At 38.6% G+C, this 16,035-nt stretch overlaps 1 protein-coding gene across 10 annotated transcripts in view; it reads left to right on the forward strand.

Moving 5' to 3' along the window:
* The window catches only part of CHID1 (chitinase domain containing 1), a 127,462-nt gene that overhangs the window by 84,871 nt on the left and 26,556 nt on the right, over positions 1-16,035 (forward strand). The window contains exon 11 of one of the 10 annotated variants that reach the window (XM_037402944.1): positions 5,663-5,820. The exons of the other annotated variants lie outside the window; for them this stretch is intronic. Within the exon in view, the coding sequence (XP_037258841.1) occupies positions 5,663-5,672 (10 nt within the window). The 3' untranslated portion in view covers positions 5,673-5,820. Of the gene's footprint in view, positions 1-5,662; positions 5,821-16,035 lie in introns of those variants that run through there. 10 annotated transcript variants of the gene reach the window in all.

Here is a 16,035-nt window from a genome sequence, read left to right on the forward strand (position 1 = left end):
ACAAATTTGAGTCTATAATAAAAGTGTGGATGATAGTGATGATAGTGCTTTTATACAGGTTCCACAAGTGTATTATCCACAGCTCTCTGCAGGCTTGCCAGGCTCTGCATTCTTCTGAGCGCTTGTGAAGACAGGCTGTGATGTAACTATTAACTATAAGTATTTTTTATTCTGATGTAATCTTTAAGTATTTACAGAAATACAAGCACGCAAGGCATGGTGCAGTTCAGGGCTCAGACTTGTACGTCTGTGGGTACATGCAAGCGCCTGCCTGTGATCTGTCTACTTAAAGTACCATTTTAGTAAGCGAAGCCACGGGAGGACTGCTGGCAAGATCAGCAGTCCTGTCCCTGAGGGGCAGCCTCCTGCTGCCGGCCTTCTCCGGCAATCTGTCGTGGGACGGTCATGGTGCCAGCATGCAAGGATAGGTGGCTCTCCATCTTTTTAAAGCCTTCCTCTGCCCATGAACCAAATTCCTTCGCAATGTGCCACGACAGTTAATTACTGTATGTTAGCAAAAAATAATAGTCTACTAATAACTAAAACTAGTGAACCAAAGCAATGGTGCTCAATGAAACATTTATTTAAACAGTAAGCAATAGTAGGAGACACACCCAGGCACATACCTGACTCGCACGTGACTCGTTACAGTTATGTGCTGTCTATAGCCCATGCTATGGCTGCTCCAGAGGAGTTGTACTCCCACGCGCCTTCCACGACAGCTGACTGCAGGAGGGCACCCACCTTGGCCGCGATAACTGATGAGGATGGGGTCGTGCTGACCGCTCGGCTTACAAAAGTACTTCAGCCTAGGTCCAACAGAAGGGTGAGACTTCAGTGCTTCTGCCATTGGGGTTTTGATGCTGTCTCCCTTGAGGTTGTGTTTCTGCATGTAGGTTGGCCTGCTGGTAGCTGTTCCTTTTTGGGGAAGGATCTTGGCCAAAATAATATAAAAAGTTTGCCTAGATTAAGCAATTCATCTGTCCGTGTTTCATTCAGGTTTTTGTTACTGCACAGTTTGATGCCCTCTGATAAGAGGGCATTTTTGATCTGTCTGTTTGCAAAAAATGGAACTGTACATGGCAGATACAGACAGGGGTCACCTTTAGTAGCAGCAAAATAAAATGTCAAATTTCTCTCAATCAGCTGTTTCCATCAAAACCAACAACTGTTTCAAAAAAAAAGATTGCATTCTCTCTGTTTTAATTTTTTTTTTAAGTATACAAATCTCATTGCATTCAGATAATTAAAATGCTGTAACAGTTTTCACATTTCATTGCCTAATTAACAGCAATAAAGGCCACACTAAATCAGGATGAATCTGTAATTTCAGCACTAATCACACAAGTGTGAGTGTCAGCATCATAATGAGATGCACAAATCTGGAGGTAATGAGGCTGTGGCTGTCTGGGAAATTAGAGCAAGTGCTGGCACAAATTGTACAGCAAGGTTTATTCCCATTTTATTAATTATATGCTTGCACAGGGAATTGTAACCAACTCAAATTACTTTAATTTGTGAAATTCATGCTACAGTTATGAACTTGACATCTGAGCGTGAAGTTGGGTTCTCCATCCTTCCCTCAGTGCAAAAATGACAACAAACCTCCCCAATGCCCTGAAATTTTTGTTTAGATTTGAAACTTTGACATTCTAGGATGCGAGGGTATTGCAAAGCTGGTGGCAGCACTGTTGCACAAGGATCATTTTGTAGTGATGGTGCTGTCCCACTATATAGAATGTCAAGGCTTTCTGAAGTGGAAAGGGGTTTCAGTAATGCCAAAGTTAAGAGTATGACAAATAAAAATATTTGGGGCACAGATAATTACTGATGTAATGTAATTTCATCCCTTACCTGGGGTACTAAACCTCTTGATGAACTGAAAAATACAAGCTTGACTGGTTTTGGTTAAGGAAAAGCATAATTTTGCATTCTGACAAAAAGTGTTGCAGTGCTCCAGACTAAAAAATACCGATTGATACAATGTTGATTTGTTTTATCAACAAATCATGCAATTTAATCTATGTTCTATATCAAGGCGATGAAATTCTTTGTGCTGATTCTGTCCTGAAACTGTATAATAAACCTCTGGGTAATTTGGACATTCTTACAGTGCCTGAATTAACTTTATGAAACATATGCACATTTTATAGTGATAGGCAAGGATGACAGTGATCTTTCTGGGACTGTAATATTTCACAATCAGTTAATATTCAGCACTGAAATATTGTACCTTAAACTTTTGTTCTAAATACTACTAGAATGGTACATGGAGAATTTTCTGTAACATGCTCACAAAATGACTATTCATTGTATCTATAATCAGGTTTTATGTTGCATTAATGTTTCTAACCAAAGAGTTGATAACAAATCAACTATCATTACGAAAAGGATTGTTCAGAAGGGGTTGAATGAGTTCTATTTCTTGGGCTCTGTTTGTCATGATGTTCAGAAGTTTTAAAGGTGCCAGTGAGACTGATGATTATCTTCAGTAGCATGATAAGCATTTTATAGGAAGAACGCTGACAATCCCATAGTGGATAACAATTTATTCTCTTTCACTAGATCAAGGTTACTAGCAAGTAACTTCTTGTATCAGGAGTTAATAGCTAAAAAAAAGTTATTCTGAACCCATGGATTCTTCTTTAGTCATATTGAACACAGTGTTACTTTTTGTACCAGCCAACCATTCTATATGCATTAAATTTGAGAGAGATATACTCAGATAGTCACCAGGAAGAGTTGTTGTATATTACCTTATATATATACACCTTATAATGGATCAAGTTCCCGATAAAAGACTATGTGAACAGCCAACTTGTGTGTGAAACAGCTCTATATTGTTTCAGACGAGAGATAGCTTTCAGTCAATCACATCAAAGCCTTGATGCATTTGATTGCATCTTTTCTTCATACTAGCTTGTGGTTTTGCTCATGTTTCCAATCTTGTTAGGTGTTTTGGGTCTTTGCATTAAAGGAAAACACTAGCCTTGTAAAAGCTACAATGGTACAAAAAGTTACTCCTCTATCTGGGATTTCTTAATCAGCCCAGCTGGACTTGCTCAGTACTCTGCAGATAGTCTGTGTCGTTAGCCAATACATGGGGTTTATCAGGGTACAAGTGAAAATACATTAATGATTGCCAATGTAAACCCAGTACTCACATCTTCATCTGGTATTAACAGATGGTATTAGAAGAGGTTCAGTATGGTCTTTCCTAAGACTTGCTGACTGCTACTTTAGAAGAAGATTTTCTCTGCTTGGTTTCCTTTTGGCAAAACTTGCTCTTAAGAAATTTGACGTAAAACCTGAAGTTTGACAAAACCATGATTCTGACACATACCATAAGGCTGGCTGTTCTGCCTCAAGATACCATCTGTCAGGTTCCTTGTTTTTAGGTGTCTGTTCCCTGGTAGAAGATTTTGGAAATCACAAAGCTCTCAAAGTTTTTGTCCTAAAGGGCAGGTGAAGGAATGCAGTGTAACCCATATGGACAGTGGCTCTACGCTCTGCTCTGAGGTTATCCATAGTCTTTGATGCATAGCAGGTATGTCCTCTTGACTCTGTTTTAGAAAAAAAACTTTCAATAGAAGCTATGACTTTTTTTCTCAATTTTTATTCTTCAGATTTCCCCACAATGCATTTAGATATTTTCTGAATTCAGCCTTGTTGTATAGATGTAAATCTTCTCTGATCCTTTACTCTGGCTTTATGAATGCTCTGTTGACCATCATATTGCTTTGGAATTTATTATTTGCATCCTAGTACTGATGTGCTTTAATCAGGAACTGAGACTCAGATTTGTTTGGGTTTTTTTAAAGTTTCGTATGTCTGTGAATATCTAGAAGACTTATGAGGCTTGTAAACAAAGCACAATGGGACAGGAAACTTCAGGATATGTTCTATCTTAATATTTATTTTGTATACTGAACTAAATTCTTTATGTAATGTAATTTTTTTCAGTTATTTTGGTTGGATAGAACAGAGGATGTTGATTGGCACAAATATCCCAAAAGCTTTCCAAAAGTGCCCCATGGCACTGGTACCATGCACAGGATGAATTACATCTAGCCACCATCACAGCTCCTAGGACCTTCAGGAGTTTCTGTTCTATCTCAAACATGGAACTGAGATTCAGGAATGTGAATTATCTCAAATCTCAGAGAGGCAGAACTGTAGACAATATTCTTTTCCCAGGTTCTGATACGTTGTGTCTATGCAGAATTAGTATCTTAAGGCTATTAGTAAATTTGTACACTGCACTGGTGGAATTCTGGGAAATGATCAGAGAACAAGTAATAGTATAAGAGGGTATGCAGCAGCTCAGCGCTAAGAAATGGATCTGGTTTTTTATCTACAACTTACAGGTGGTGGTGCTAATCATATATCTAATTATTACACCTTTTCTACCTCTATCTCTTTCTGTTCTATGTAAGTAGGCTTAAAAGATGCCTTTTGGAAGGGTAAAAACATCGGAACAGTATTAAACATTGAATACTTACATTTATTGCTAGAGATGATCTAAAGTAATATCTATAAGACTGTAAAGCAATAATATGAATTGCAGTTGACCTAGTTTTTTGTCACCTGATAAGCTCATACTGGCTTTGAAAGCACTCAGGCTTTTGTACCATAAACTATTATTCTGAAATGTGATTATCCTGTGCAACTGTCATTAAAATTCATTGTTCAGAAGATGGTAGCCTTAACAGTAACTTAAGATACATGTCAGGTTTTTGGAATGCATTAATTCACTTTCCTCATCGATCAACACTTAATGTATAATTATCAAGCAGATTTAGCAATCTGCTAGGACGATACTCTCTATTGCATAACTATTGTGTTCCTCTCACAAAATCCCAAACAGAGAGAGGCAAGAGAGAGCTTGTAACTGCACTGTTGTTGTTCAACAAGCAAAGATACTGCGTTGCTGAATTTCAGAGTGTAGTAGTTGTGCATTGAGTTAATACCAAGTTGGTACTGGAGGGCAAAGTAAAATGGAATATGCTATGTGTAACTCTGGCTTGAGAATTTGAATGTCAGGAATGCATGGATGTGCTGCATAAGGGACATACAGTTTTAAAATGAACCTTAGATGATCTGTAAGAATAACTGAAAGTAGATCTCTCTTGTGTGTGTGTGTGTGTGTGTGTGTATTTTGCTTTCTTGCAATACCCTTCAACAGCAGGATAATTAGAAGGTCTAGAGCGACTTGTTTCTAGAAACACCTCCCTCCCTATATTGAGCTTGCACACTTATAAATGAAGAAATTCACAGGCATAACAAGCTGTTCTCAGCCGTTGTGCTACTGCTTTTCCCTCAGAACGTTTAAGGATGAGCACTGTAGGAATACCTACTTTAGAGCAGTGCTTGAGGGTGTCATCCATTCAGGCATGTAACACTTGAGTATCTGCAGGAGGAATAGATGAACACTATATGCATTTACTTCTTAGGAATTCCTGCAAGTATAACCCCGTTTCAAAGAATCCTTGGTCTGTGCTCTTCACTGGTGAAAGCCTGAGCACTGCTGCCCAGAATGCCGACCAATATGGTAGCTGGACTTGGGTAGTGTAGGTTGGAAACCCTGAAATAAATATAGTATTCGACAGATTCTAACAAGCAAAATCTTGATGATATTCCTTATGTTGTATTGACTTTCTAGGTTGCTCTGAGAACATTGGAAGAGTTGATAATCTCATACGGACATCTGCAGTACAGTATGGCAGTCAGCTGTTCATATGCAACCGTTAAGAGCTGTTTTAGTGATCAATAATACACGCCTCATGTATTTAAACACAATTTTCGTATTACAAGCAGTTAGAAGAAGTTGTTTATGGAGAAAATGAAAAGTTTCTGCACATTGAATACGATAATCTTTTCTCGTGAAATAGAATTCAAATAAAACTACGTTGTATCTAATAACAATTGTGAAATGCCATCATTCTTATAATTCCAGCTGGCTGACTGTTTGGGTGTTAGATGTTTTTCATTGCAAATACTTGCTTAGCCATATGAGATTGTGAAACAGCTGCAATAAAGGCTTGAACAAAGGTGCTGTAGTAATCCCTAGTCAGTCCATCAGAGCACTGACTTTCTGAGGTCACTACTTATCAAACCAAGACACTTGAAAGGCTGTTCGTTTTTATTTTTTTTAATTTTCCACACATCTTAAAAAGGTTCTTCTGACTGCAGCTGTAACCTAAGCTAGCATTTCTCATAGGAACGGGTAAGAGGTAAAAACTGCTGTGTTACCACAGAGTGCAAAGCTGCAATAAGAGTCTCCTGTAAAAGGAGTATCAGGCAGGCAGTGTTCAGCAGTAGAGGCTACTGTATACATGGGAGGAATCGCAAGCATCACTGAAAGCAGCAGCTGTAGCAATTAGCCAATTAAACAGATTTTATTGATGATCTGCAATAGCAAATAAACTTTTAACAAGCTATAAAACACTCCATGGATCAATCTCACTATTAACAGGCTGGATCATAACCAATACTTATTAATTCTAACTAACATTATTGTTTAGAAATGGTAGGAGTAAGTGGACTGTATACCAAATGTAAGAGTGGAGACATTATTCCAAATAAATTCTGGTAATTTAGGGAATATTTGTAATTTACTTCAGCAGATAAAGCAATCTCTTTGAAAAGCAGGGTTTGGGGGCAACTTTTTAGCTTTCCATGTCATTAAGCCAAGAATGAGACTTCCAGCTACGGAGGTACAGCACAATCACAGGAAAGCTGATAAATAAAACCAGGCAGGTTTGGGGGAATATGGGGGTGTTTTCTATAGTTCCATATGACACAAAGCCATCTTTTAAGGAAAACACTCTTCAAAAAGACAGGCCATAAGTAACTTCAGCAATTCCTTGCCTGGTACTATATTTTTATCTGATGGGCTGAATGTTATTTTTCACAACCAAAATGGTTATTTAATGTTACACACTGCCGTTTTGGTTTTTAAAAGATAAATATATAGAAGGCTAATAGGGAGATATTTCAGGATTAAGAAGTTGTAGAAAGTAAAATGTTGACAGATAGGTACTGCTTAAAGTTTCAAAATGCCATATGTTGTAAAGAATTCAAGAAGTATTTAATCAGTCTTGTTGTTACAGGCTAGATTCAGTGTGATTTGTAGAATTTCAGGTGGGTGACTGATAGAAGATGTAACTGAATTCTTGGAAGGTGTTTGCCAAATTTCCAAACAATGTCCACGTTAATAGTTTGCATTTTTTAATTTCTGATCTCACATTTCCTTGTAGTTAGTCCAGAACTGTAATTTCATTGATACCATTACTGAAATGTCAGTTCAGATGAAAATACAGATTGTTTTTCAGGGAAATTGCCATGATTCATGAGTGTATGTATGTACATCCAATTATGCACTTAAAGACGGAAAATAATTTTGCTTAAGTTATGTCCTCTTTTTAGTTCCACACATAAAAAGTGCTTACCTGAAGATAACATCAAGCCCACACATTAAGAGTTCAAACGTGAAATTCTTGCACAAAAATGTAGGCTTCATATGTAATGTATGATGTTTCTCATACAGAGTTGTTTCATGTCCTGGAGGGTTTTTCTTCTATCTTTGTCATTGGTACAGCATTCTAATGGAATTTTTCTGCACCTAAGGTAATTGAAGGTCTCAGAGTATTTTTTGTAAATATTTGCTTGAACGCTTTATAAATATTTGTTACAGTCTGCAAATGTTTGGAGTTGGCACTTAAAATATTTGTAGGTATAGCTACCAGAGAAAACACTCCCATGTAAACTATGTGACAGACACTGTTAAAAAAAACAACTCTTCACTTACCAGGTGGGAAATGCTGCAACAAGAGAAAAATCACACCTATAACCGTCACGGCTGTCTCAGCAAAAGGACTACAATGGTTGCTAGAAAATTAACTCTGGTTTCTTGGCAGTAAGTTAATTTAAGGTATAAATAAATAATAAATAAAAGCCACTGTACTAACAAAAGTTTGGAGTGAAATCTCATGCTACAACTTAAGACTTACCTGGAGGATGAGCAGAACCAATACAGAGACCTCAGGTAAACCAGTAAGGTATTGGCTTCAGCTGACTTCAGCGGGTCTTTCTTGTTCCCAAGTTCACTATAAACACAGTCTAACTTGGAAACAGTGAAGCGTCTAGAATTGCACTTGGTGGTGATTATGGTTCTGTCTGCTGTGCAGTCAAGTACTTAAACTTTTTCATGTGAGCAATAGCCAAATCTTTTTATCAGGTGCATGTGTTCCAAGAAATACTGGGATGAGTGGCTAGGTGGGGTAAAAAAATCGACCAACCCCAAACCATCTCTAATAGCCTGTTCCTATGAGATCGAGTGAGGACACAGATAATTCTCCATAATAGCTCACCTGACTCTTTGAGATAAGTGGAGATGTTTATTTTCCACTTGGAGCAGTTCTAATTAATGTGCTGAGGTTTCCTCAGGGATTTCACAGAAAAATTACATTTCTGCAGTTGTGACTTACGCAGGAAACTCTTTGCAGGAGCTAGAAACAAAAAGCTTGGGCCAGCAATGAAGTGATGGCACAGGCACCATGGTTCTGTTGCTGCACATTCATAGCGCTGGGTTTGAAGTTCACCGTCATCCCTGTGCTCCTACCTTTGCTAGGTCTGGGCTGGTTGCAGTGCTGTCGTTCTTGCCTCCCTGACTGTTTTCCTGGAGGCAGATCCTTGTTTATTGCCTGGTGGTGGATGGTGCTTTGCAACTGGCTTCTCTAAGTTCCCAGATAAGCATGGATCCTGCAGATTCACTGTTAGCCCACACTCTTCCTCAGCTCCTGTTGTACAGTTCCATTTTGCAGTTTATCTCGTCCAATATTTGTGATACTTACAGGAAAAACTAACAATTAAATACCCACTGGGACTTGCTAATGGGTCAAAGGAAATAAACGCTCTTCACTTTAGCTAGAATGAGAAATATACAGAGGCCAAAATAATAAATGTCTGTGTTTCTTACGGCTTTACTTTGCTCATTAAAATTAACATCAGAGCCTCTGAAGGTTCATTATTCCCCTCCTGCACATAGGTTTTACTCTTCTGCTTAGGGAAAAAAAAAAAAAAATAAAATGTCCCTTTGCTATTTTCTCCCCAAAGAGACATTAGGTACCCCCCTCCTTTTAGAATCCGTTGTCTCTCTTTCCCAGCCAGCCTTGTCTGAGGATCAAAGTTCATTCGTATATTTAGAGCCTGTTAGAATTTAAAAGTGAAGTGATTTTTGTCTTGTGTAATGAGCCCTCCTCCAACGTTATTCCCTCTGGAACGTAGCTGGGCAGCAGAGGTTCTTTATTGCACCTGAGCTGGGAGCCCAGCTGCCGCTGTGATGGAGAGCTGCACAGTGCGCCCACCCTGAGGCCATAAGTAGCGCGCGTTTTCATACACGTGTCTTCATAAACCTTAAGCAAAGCTTAAGGTGTGTTTTCATAACCTTAAGCAAAATTCATAACTTAGTGGCATTCTCTCCGAGTTGTCAAAGGTATTTGATGGAAATGCATCTTGAAGAAATGAAATTTGAAAGATTTATTGGGGGATATGTTCAATGACCTGTACTGCAGAAGTAATGAGAAAATGTTCTGAAACACTTATTGTGATGTTGCTTTTGGAGAGAACATGGATGGAATGGCAATGCAAAAGCTTGTTAATGCAAGTGAAAGCAATATGGTATTTGCAAAGGCGTGGATGCGAAAGAAGCAAATGAAGGCATGTCTCTATTACTTTCACAAAATGAAGTTTGTCAGTGCAAGGATTCTGGAATCCATTTCTGTTTAAGACTTTAAATATTGCACTTCATTAGGAGGAGGCAGACTGCATGCATTGTAGTTTTAACATTGCTATTAAACAGCAAAAATTTGCTTACAAAAGCAGAAAAGAATCATGAGATACACTGGATTGTCCAACTTTTGGTTTTCATTTGGATTAAATTTGTAAATCCTATTTTTCTACTTTGGAAAATCTTCATTTTCTATGTTTACATAGTTAAATATTTTGTTATTCTTTTCACTCGCACAAAATGACAAGTGGCTTCAAAACACTGGGGCTTCTTTACACCTTTGTAGTGAAATGGAGAAAATTAATTGCATTTAAATATTTCAGTTTTACAGTTAAGATATAATTTGAGTTTGTTCTTTTTCCTTTTCTATCTGCATTGCACAGTCTGCACAAATTAGGTAGGATTGATGCAAAAATGGTTACTCCAGCTGATGTTTAAGATGTATAATGTATAGACTGGTATTTCCCTAAAATACTAGGAAGAATAATGAGGAAAATTATGCTTTTAACAAGCAAAGCCTTATTCTGACAAACCTTGAGTGCAGATTCCTTCATCTTTTTGCTCATTTTACTTATTCTAGTTAAGTAACTGATTCAGGCACTGCCACTAAAAACTGTGTCAGTCCTATAGGTGTGTTTTCATTGTGGAGGGATGATAAAGTGAGGTTAAATCGTGACTTACTGGTTACTTTGAGTATTTAAATATGTACCATTTGATAGATTAGCCTACTCTTCTTGACAGGGAAAACACTTTTAATATTTTGTGGGTTTACGTCTCATCCAGAAATGTTGCTTGCATTAACAATTGGAGTAAGCTGAAACTTCGTGGGATTGTACATTTACAGGAACACCAGGATTATCCTATGCTATAGCCCCAAACTGGAAAGTAGCAGTGCACATCTGATTAAATGTGACCCTTAGCCTGAATGTTGCTGTTATGATTTGTTAAAATGCACCTGACATACCATAGGCGTCCAAGCACCAGAACTGAGAACTGCATTCAGGATACTTTATAAAGTCAGTGCAACAGTTTGTAGTTCATGTTTCTGCAATTCCTTCTTACTAACTTCTAATACTCTGTTTGACTTCTTGCAACTTTTGAGTGCTAGACTGATACTAACGGAGAACCACCTGTAGAAACACCCAGGTCATTGTTCTGGGTGATAACAACTCATTCAGAACTAATACTGTACTCTCCTCATAGTTACTATTTTGTGTTTATTGGTATCAGATTTTGGTTGCCATTTTACTGCCACATTCATTACTGTGAACTTCTGCAGCTTGTTTCAGTCAAGTTTGGGTTTAATTGGCTCTGAACATTTTCATGTCATCAGCAAATTTTGCAGCCTTGGTAATTGCTCCTTTTTCAGATTTTTATATATATAAATTGAACAGCAAAGGTCGCAACACAGATATTTGTGAAATGCTGTAGCTTACTTCTTTCTGTTGTGAAAACAACCACTTACTATTGCCGGATAAAAAGTCCATATGTCTACTAATTTGATGAAATGCCTTACTCAGTGCAGAACTATGGATTCCTACTGGTATCTTCTTTCCATCTTGAGGGGGTTTGAAGTCAGAAAAAGCCAGGCTTCTGAGACTTTAGAAATACAAAATTATGGCAAAAGTTCATACAATGGCTGTTCTCTCTTTCAGTCATGCACCAGTGTGCCCAGCATTACTTGCAGCCTGCCTTCGCACTGCCTTCAGTAGGAGATACGTGCCTACATCCTTCGGTCACACACATTAGTCTCCTTATGCTAAAGCAGTTGTTGCCTTCCGATTCTGTAATTTCACTTGCTCACAACTAAATTTACGCAGCACACTCTGCTCCCATTTACCTGCTGACAGGAAACGAGTAGCAGAAAATTGCAGGCTGATGGGCCCACACATGACATTTCTTTGTAAGTGACTTTGGGTACCTGCTTGCGTGCTGAACCTGGGAGTGCTCAGATCTCGCACAATGCTTGTGCAGCTCTCGCCTGTGTAAGGGCTGGGCTGAGAAGCTTGGAGAAACACTGCTGACCCATCGTAGCTTTGCCATATCCTTTGTGTTGATCTCTCTGTAGGCTGCAGGTAACATCTAACTGGAAGTGACTGGACGGCGTGCAGGTATTCCCCAGTGTTCCACTGCCAGCAAAAGCAAAAATGCAAGATTTCAGTTTGAAACACCTTCATTCCTCCTCAGGCTTAGTGTTGCGGAAGGGCATGAACACCAGCAGGCAATCTTTGAATTAATGAATTTTTTTCATGAGTGAATAATGCATAAACCCAGCTCTTACTGCCACCAGCAGTCCATGTTGTTTTGTAATGAAATATGCATTTCTTTTATATTTGAAAAATGTAAAGTACATTCATTTTGTGGGTAGTGCAAAATTTATGATCTTAATTATTCATTTCAACACTTCTTAAAGTTTGTAGGTATATTTAAATGACATGATAGATGACCACCCTGTCCCTTACCAACCGTTGAAATAAAATATGATAGATTTGGAACTGTTCAAGCCTGAGCCTTCTTTTTCCCCAGTCACTTTAAATACGAGCTCTAGAGTCTGCAAGCGAGGTTGCCCAAAGGATTTTGGCACTTAGTTCTTGCTGAAGTCTTACTTAGTTCTTACTAAAGTCTTCTGGAACAAAGGATTTTAATAGAAGTGAAACCTGTGAAAATGTTTGAGGATCTGTGCTTCACCACCTGCGAGGCAGTGCTCAGTGCGTTAGAGGATCACTCCTAGCATGGAAGTTTTGTGTTACTGTGTCGTGTGCAAATCAGAGATAGGAGCATTCAATTTGTGTTTCTCAGCCTTGTATATATACCTTTATAGTCAGTATTTATTTATGTATCTTGATTATGAGAATTTGTTAAAAAGAACATTTATCTTGGTAATTGACATGGAGGGAATAGACATTTAGGTTTAAGAAAACCCAGTAATAAATCATGATGTATCAGATCTGGATTGTTACTTCCAAGTGATAAAGAAGAATAGCCGTATACTACTTCTGACTTTCCTTCAGGTCTTCTGTATGAACACAGCTCTAGGTCCTTTAACTTTGTTTTGTGAAATTGATGTGCTTTACAGGTTGTATTTGTTGATGACATTCTAAATAGGATACTTGGAGAAAATCCACAGTGCCTACCATTTTGAGTAATCCAGAAGTGAGATGAAGGGATGTATTTTTGGTATTAATAGGGCTTGAAGTTTTTCCTGAGAGAAATCCTCGCATATGCCTTTCAGACACTGTTTTCTAAATGTTTCTATTTAAAAGACTCGATGTTTTTGACAGTCAGTTCTTTGGAGGCTGTGCACATTGGTTTTAAAGCAGTGGGTTGCAAACCGCAGGATGCAATTCTTGCAGCTGGCTGGACTGTCACCACAGCCGCCCCCACTGCTCCCTCGGTCCTGCAATGGACGAGCTTCCCCATGCGCATCCTCCAGCAGCTACTCAGCGGAGACCTGTCCATGAGGATTACAGTTGATTTGCGTGAACTAACTTAGCAAGACTTTTTGCTGGATTTAGGGGTCTTAGACAGTGCTTTTACTTTGTCACTTACTGGTTTTGACAAGGTTATATTGTTTTCTGATTCAGAGTTGTGAACTGCGCACACCTTCAGTTAGCAAGATTCTTCCAGCATGCCTGTGTTCCTCTCCTGTGTTGGACTGCTCGCTGGGCTTTGAGAACCTATTCAGTTGTAGATTTCTGTATTCACTTATTGCTGTACATCTGATTTTATGACATAAAGAGATACTGAAAACCCCCATTTTTTTGTTTTGTTACAGGTTTAGCAGTGTTCCTTTCACTCAGTGTACTGCCACTATAGTAAGGGAGCTGCCAAGTATTTTGCTATATGGATAGCTCAAATGCAGCAACAATGCTGTCACAGAATGAGAGTTTAACGTGGTGTAACCACCAGACTACAGTGTGCCCTCCCAAGTAGTTTCTTATTTCCCCTGAAATCATATTTAAATTCAACCATTGTCCTGTCTGACACATCAGTCTTAACAGACCACATATTTACTTTTATGAGGTCCTCTTCTGCATTTGACCTGGTTCAGCTAGGGAGAGTTCCAAAAATCACTTAATTCTCTTCGCTCACATGCCTCACCGGGATGGCCAATGCCAGAATGTCACTCATCAGCATTTTCTTTGTTGTATTTAATGTTCTGCTAGTGAATTAAAGCTGAATTTGACCTTCAGTGCATAATGAATCTCTTGGGGGCCACGCTGAGGCACGGTAACAAGGCTCTTGCTGTCCAATTCCATTTTGCATCATCTGGGAGGCTTGATGAGCATCGGGCTTCCTTCCATCTGCTCTGAAAGTGAACTAGATCAGACCCCTTTACTGTTCAACTTCAGCTGTGAAAGGCTTGATCAAAAACTGCTAGCTTTTTTTTTGAATGCTAGTTTTAGAGATTATCTAGTTGGCTCTTTGTGGCCAAAGACAAACCGAAAGGCTTTACAACCATCAAGTATCTTACTATTAAGCATTACCTTAGGTGCCTCATAATTTTTGCCTTTTTTGTGGGGTATTTAACCTATTCCTAAGACCTTTGAAAAAAAGACAGAAGGTAGCACAGTTCAAGCAGATAAATCGTTAGATTTAATTTGTATTTTCTTTTAAACCTATACTGGGATTCTGTTTCAGAACTTTGACCAGAAATAATTCCCGTGTCTCAGTTATCGGCTTAACTTGTCTTTAGAGTTATAAGTGTTCATAACTGGGAAGGCTGGTCTGTGTCCAGTGTTGTTCATGTTCTTTGTCTTCCAAATGTTTCCTCAGTTCTTTCTAAGAGGAGATGGTAGTGCTGGTGTTCATTAGACAGCATGAGTTTCCTGACTGTTGATTTTTACAATGTCTTACTTTGCCTTTGAAATTTTCCCCAAGTTTCAAGGAGGTAGCTGTTATTTCAAGGTACTAAATCATGGATTTATTGAAGTGCAAATAAAAATGAATGTCTGCAACAAGGTAACTAAAAAAAACCCCTTGTATAAAGATCGGGATCAGTCACGTTGTTTTTATAGACTATGATCTGTGATTCATTTAGGTTGGAAAAGACTTTGAGATCATCAGGTCCAACTATAAACCTAACATTGCCAAATCCACCACTAAACCATGTTTCTAAGCACCACATCTACACAGCTTTTAAATACCTCCAAGGATGGTGACTCCACCACCTCCCTGGGCAGCCTGTTCCAATGCTTGGAAACCCTTTTGGTAAAGAATTTTTTCCTGGTAGCCAACCTAAACCTTCCCTGGTGCAACTTGAGGCTGTTTCCTCTTGTCCTCTCACTTGTTACTTGGGAAAAGAGACTTATCCCCACCTCGCTACAACCTCCTTTCAGGTAGTTGTAGAGAATGAGAAGTTCTCCCTTCAGCCGCCCCCTCTCCAGACTACACAACCCCAGCTCGCTCAGCTGGGTCTCACAGGACTTGTTCTCGAGACCCTTCACCAGCTTCGTTGCTTAGTTGAGATTATATTCTAATGGTTGCTGGCTTGCCATTTACGTACTGCAAGGAATTCAAAATCATTTGAGTTATACAGATAGAAGAACAGGATGAAATTAGACTTCCACCAATCAAGGATTGCTGCTAAATCCTTCGTGGTCCTTTCCTATGTTAAAAAAATTGCAGAATTTCTTTATGACCAGGACATACAAGTTAGACCTGAGTCTCTTCATGTAAGCCTGTAAAAGAACCTTGGAAGTACTTCATGTGGGTGTGATACTCAGTCTGAAGTTTCAGTGTGTCCAGTAAAAGCATATATAACCTTGTTTAATGTTGGATATATTCCGTGTTCATAAATGATTTGCCTCTAGCCACAAAAATGAGGTGGGAGTAGCAAACCAGCAACAGCGTTTAACTCTGGTAGCTGTCCTGTGTGCTCAATGCTAGGTCCCACTCCCTCAGGATTTACTGAACGGATTTGAGCAAAACTTACTCTCAACATCTAGTTCAGCCTTGTAAAGTCATCATGAACTTCAGCAAGTTTCACACATACTAGTTACTAATGTTTCTTACGAGTAGTACTGAAAAAAGTGGTTTATTCCCGTCTCTACAAATACAGTTCATGATGTAAGTTGGATTATTTTTGTTCACATCTGATATTAAACAGAATTTTAAGAGTGATGATTTTGTTTTATGTTACATTTTTAATACTTTTATTTGTCTTTTTTAGTACTAATATTTTAATAGCCATGCTGATTAGTATTTTAATTATTCTTCAATCCTAATATTTCTATGTTGGTCCT

Source organism: Falco rusticolus, chromosome 10 (assembly GCF_015220075.1).
Source record: "Falco rusticolus isolate bFalRus1 chromosome 10, bFalRus1.pri, whole genome shotgun sequence".
Lineage (NCBI taxonomy): Eukaryota > Metazoa > Chordata > Aves > Falconiformes > Falconidae > Falco > Falco rusticolus.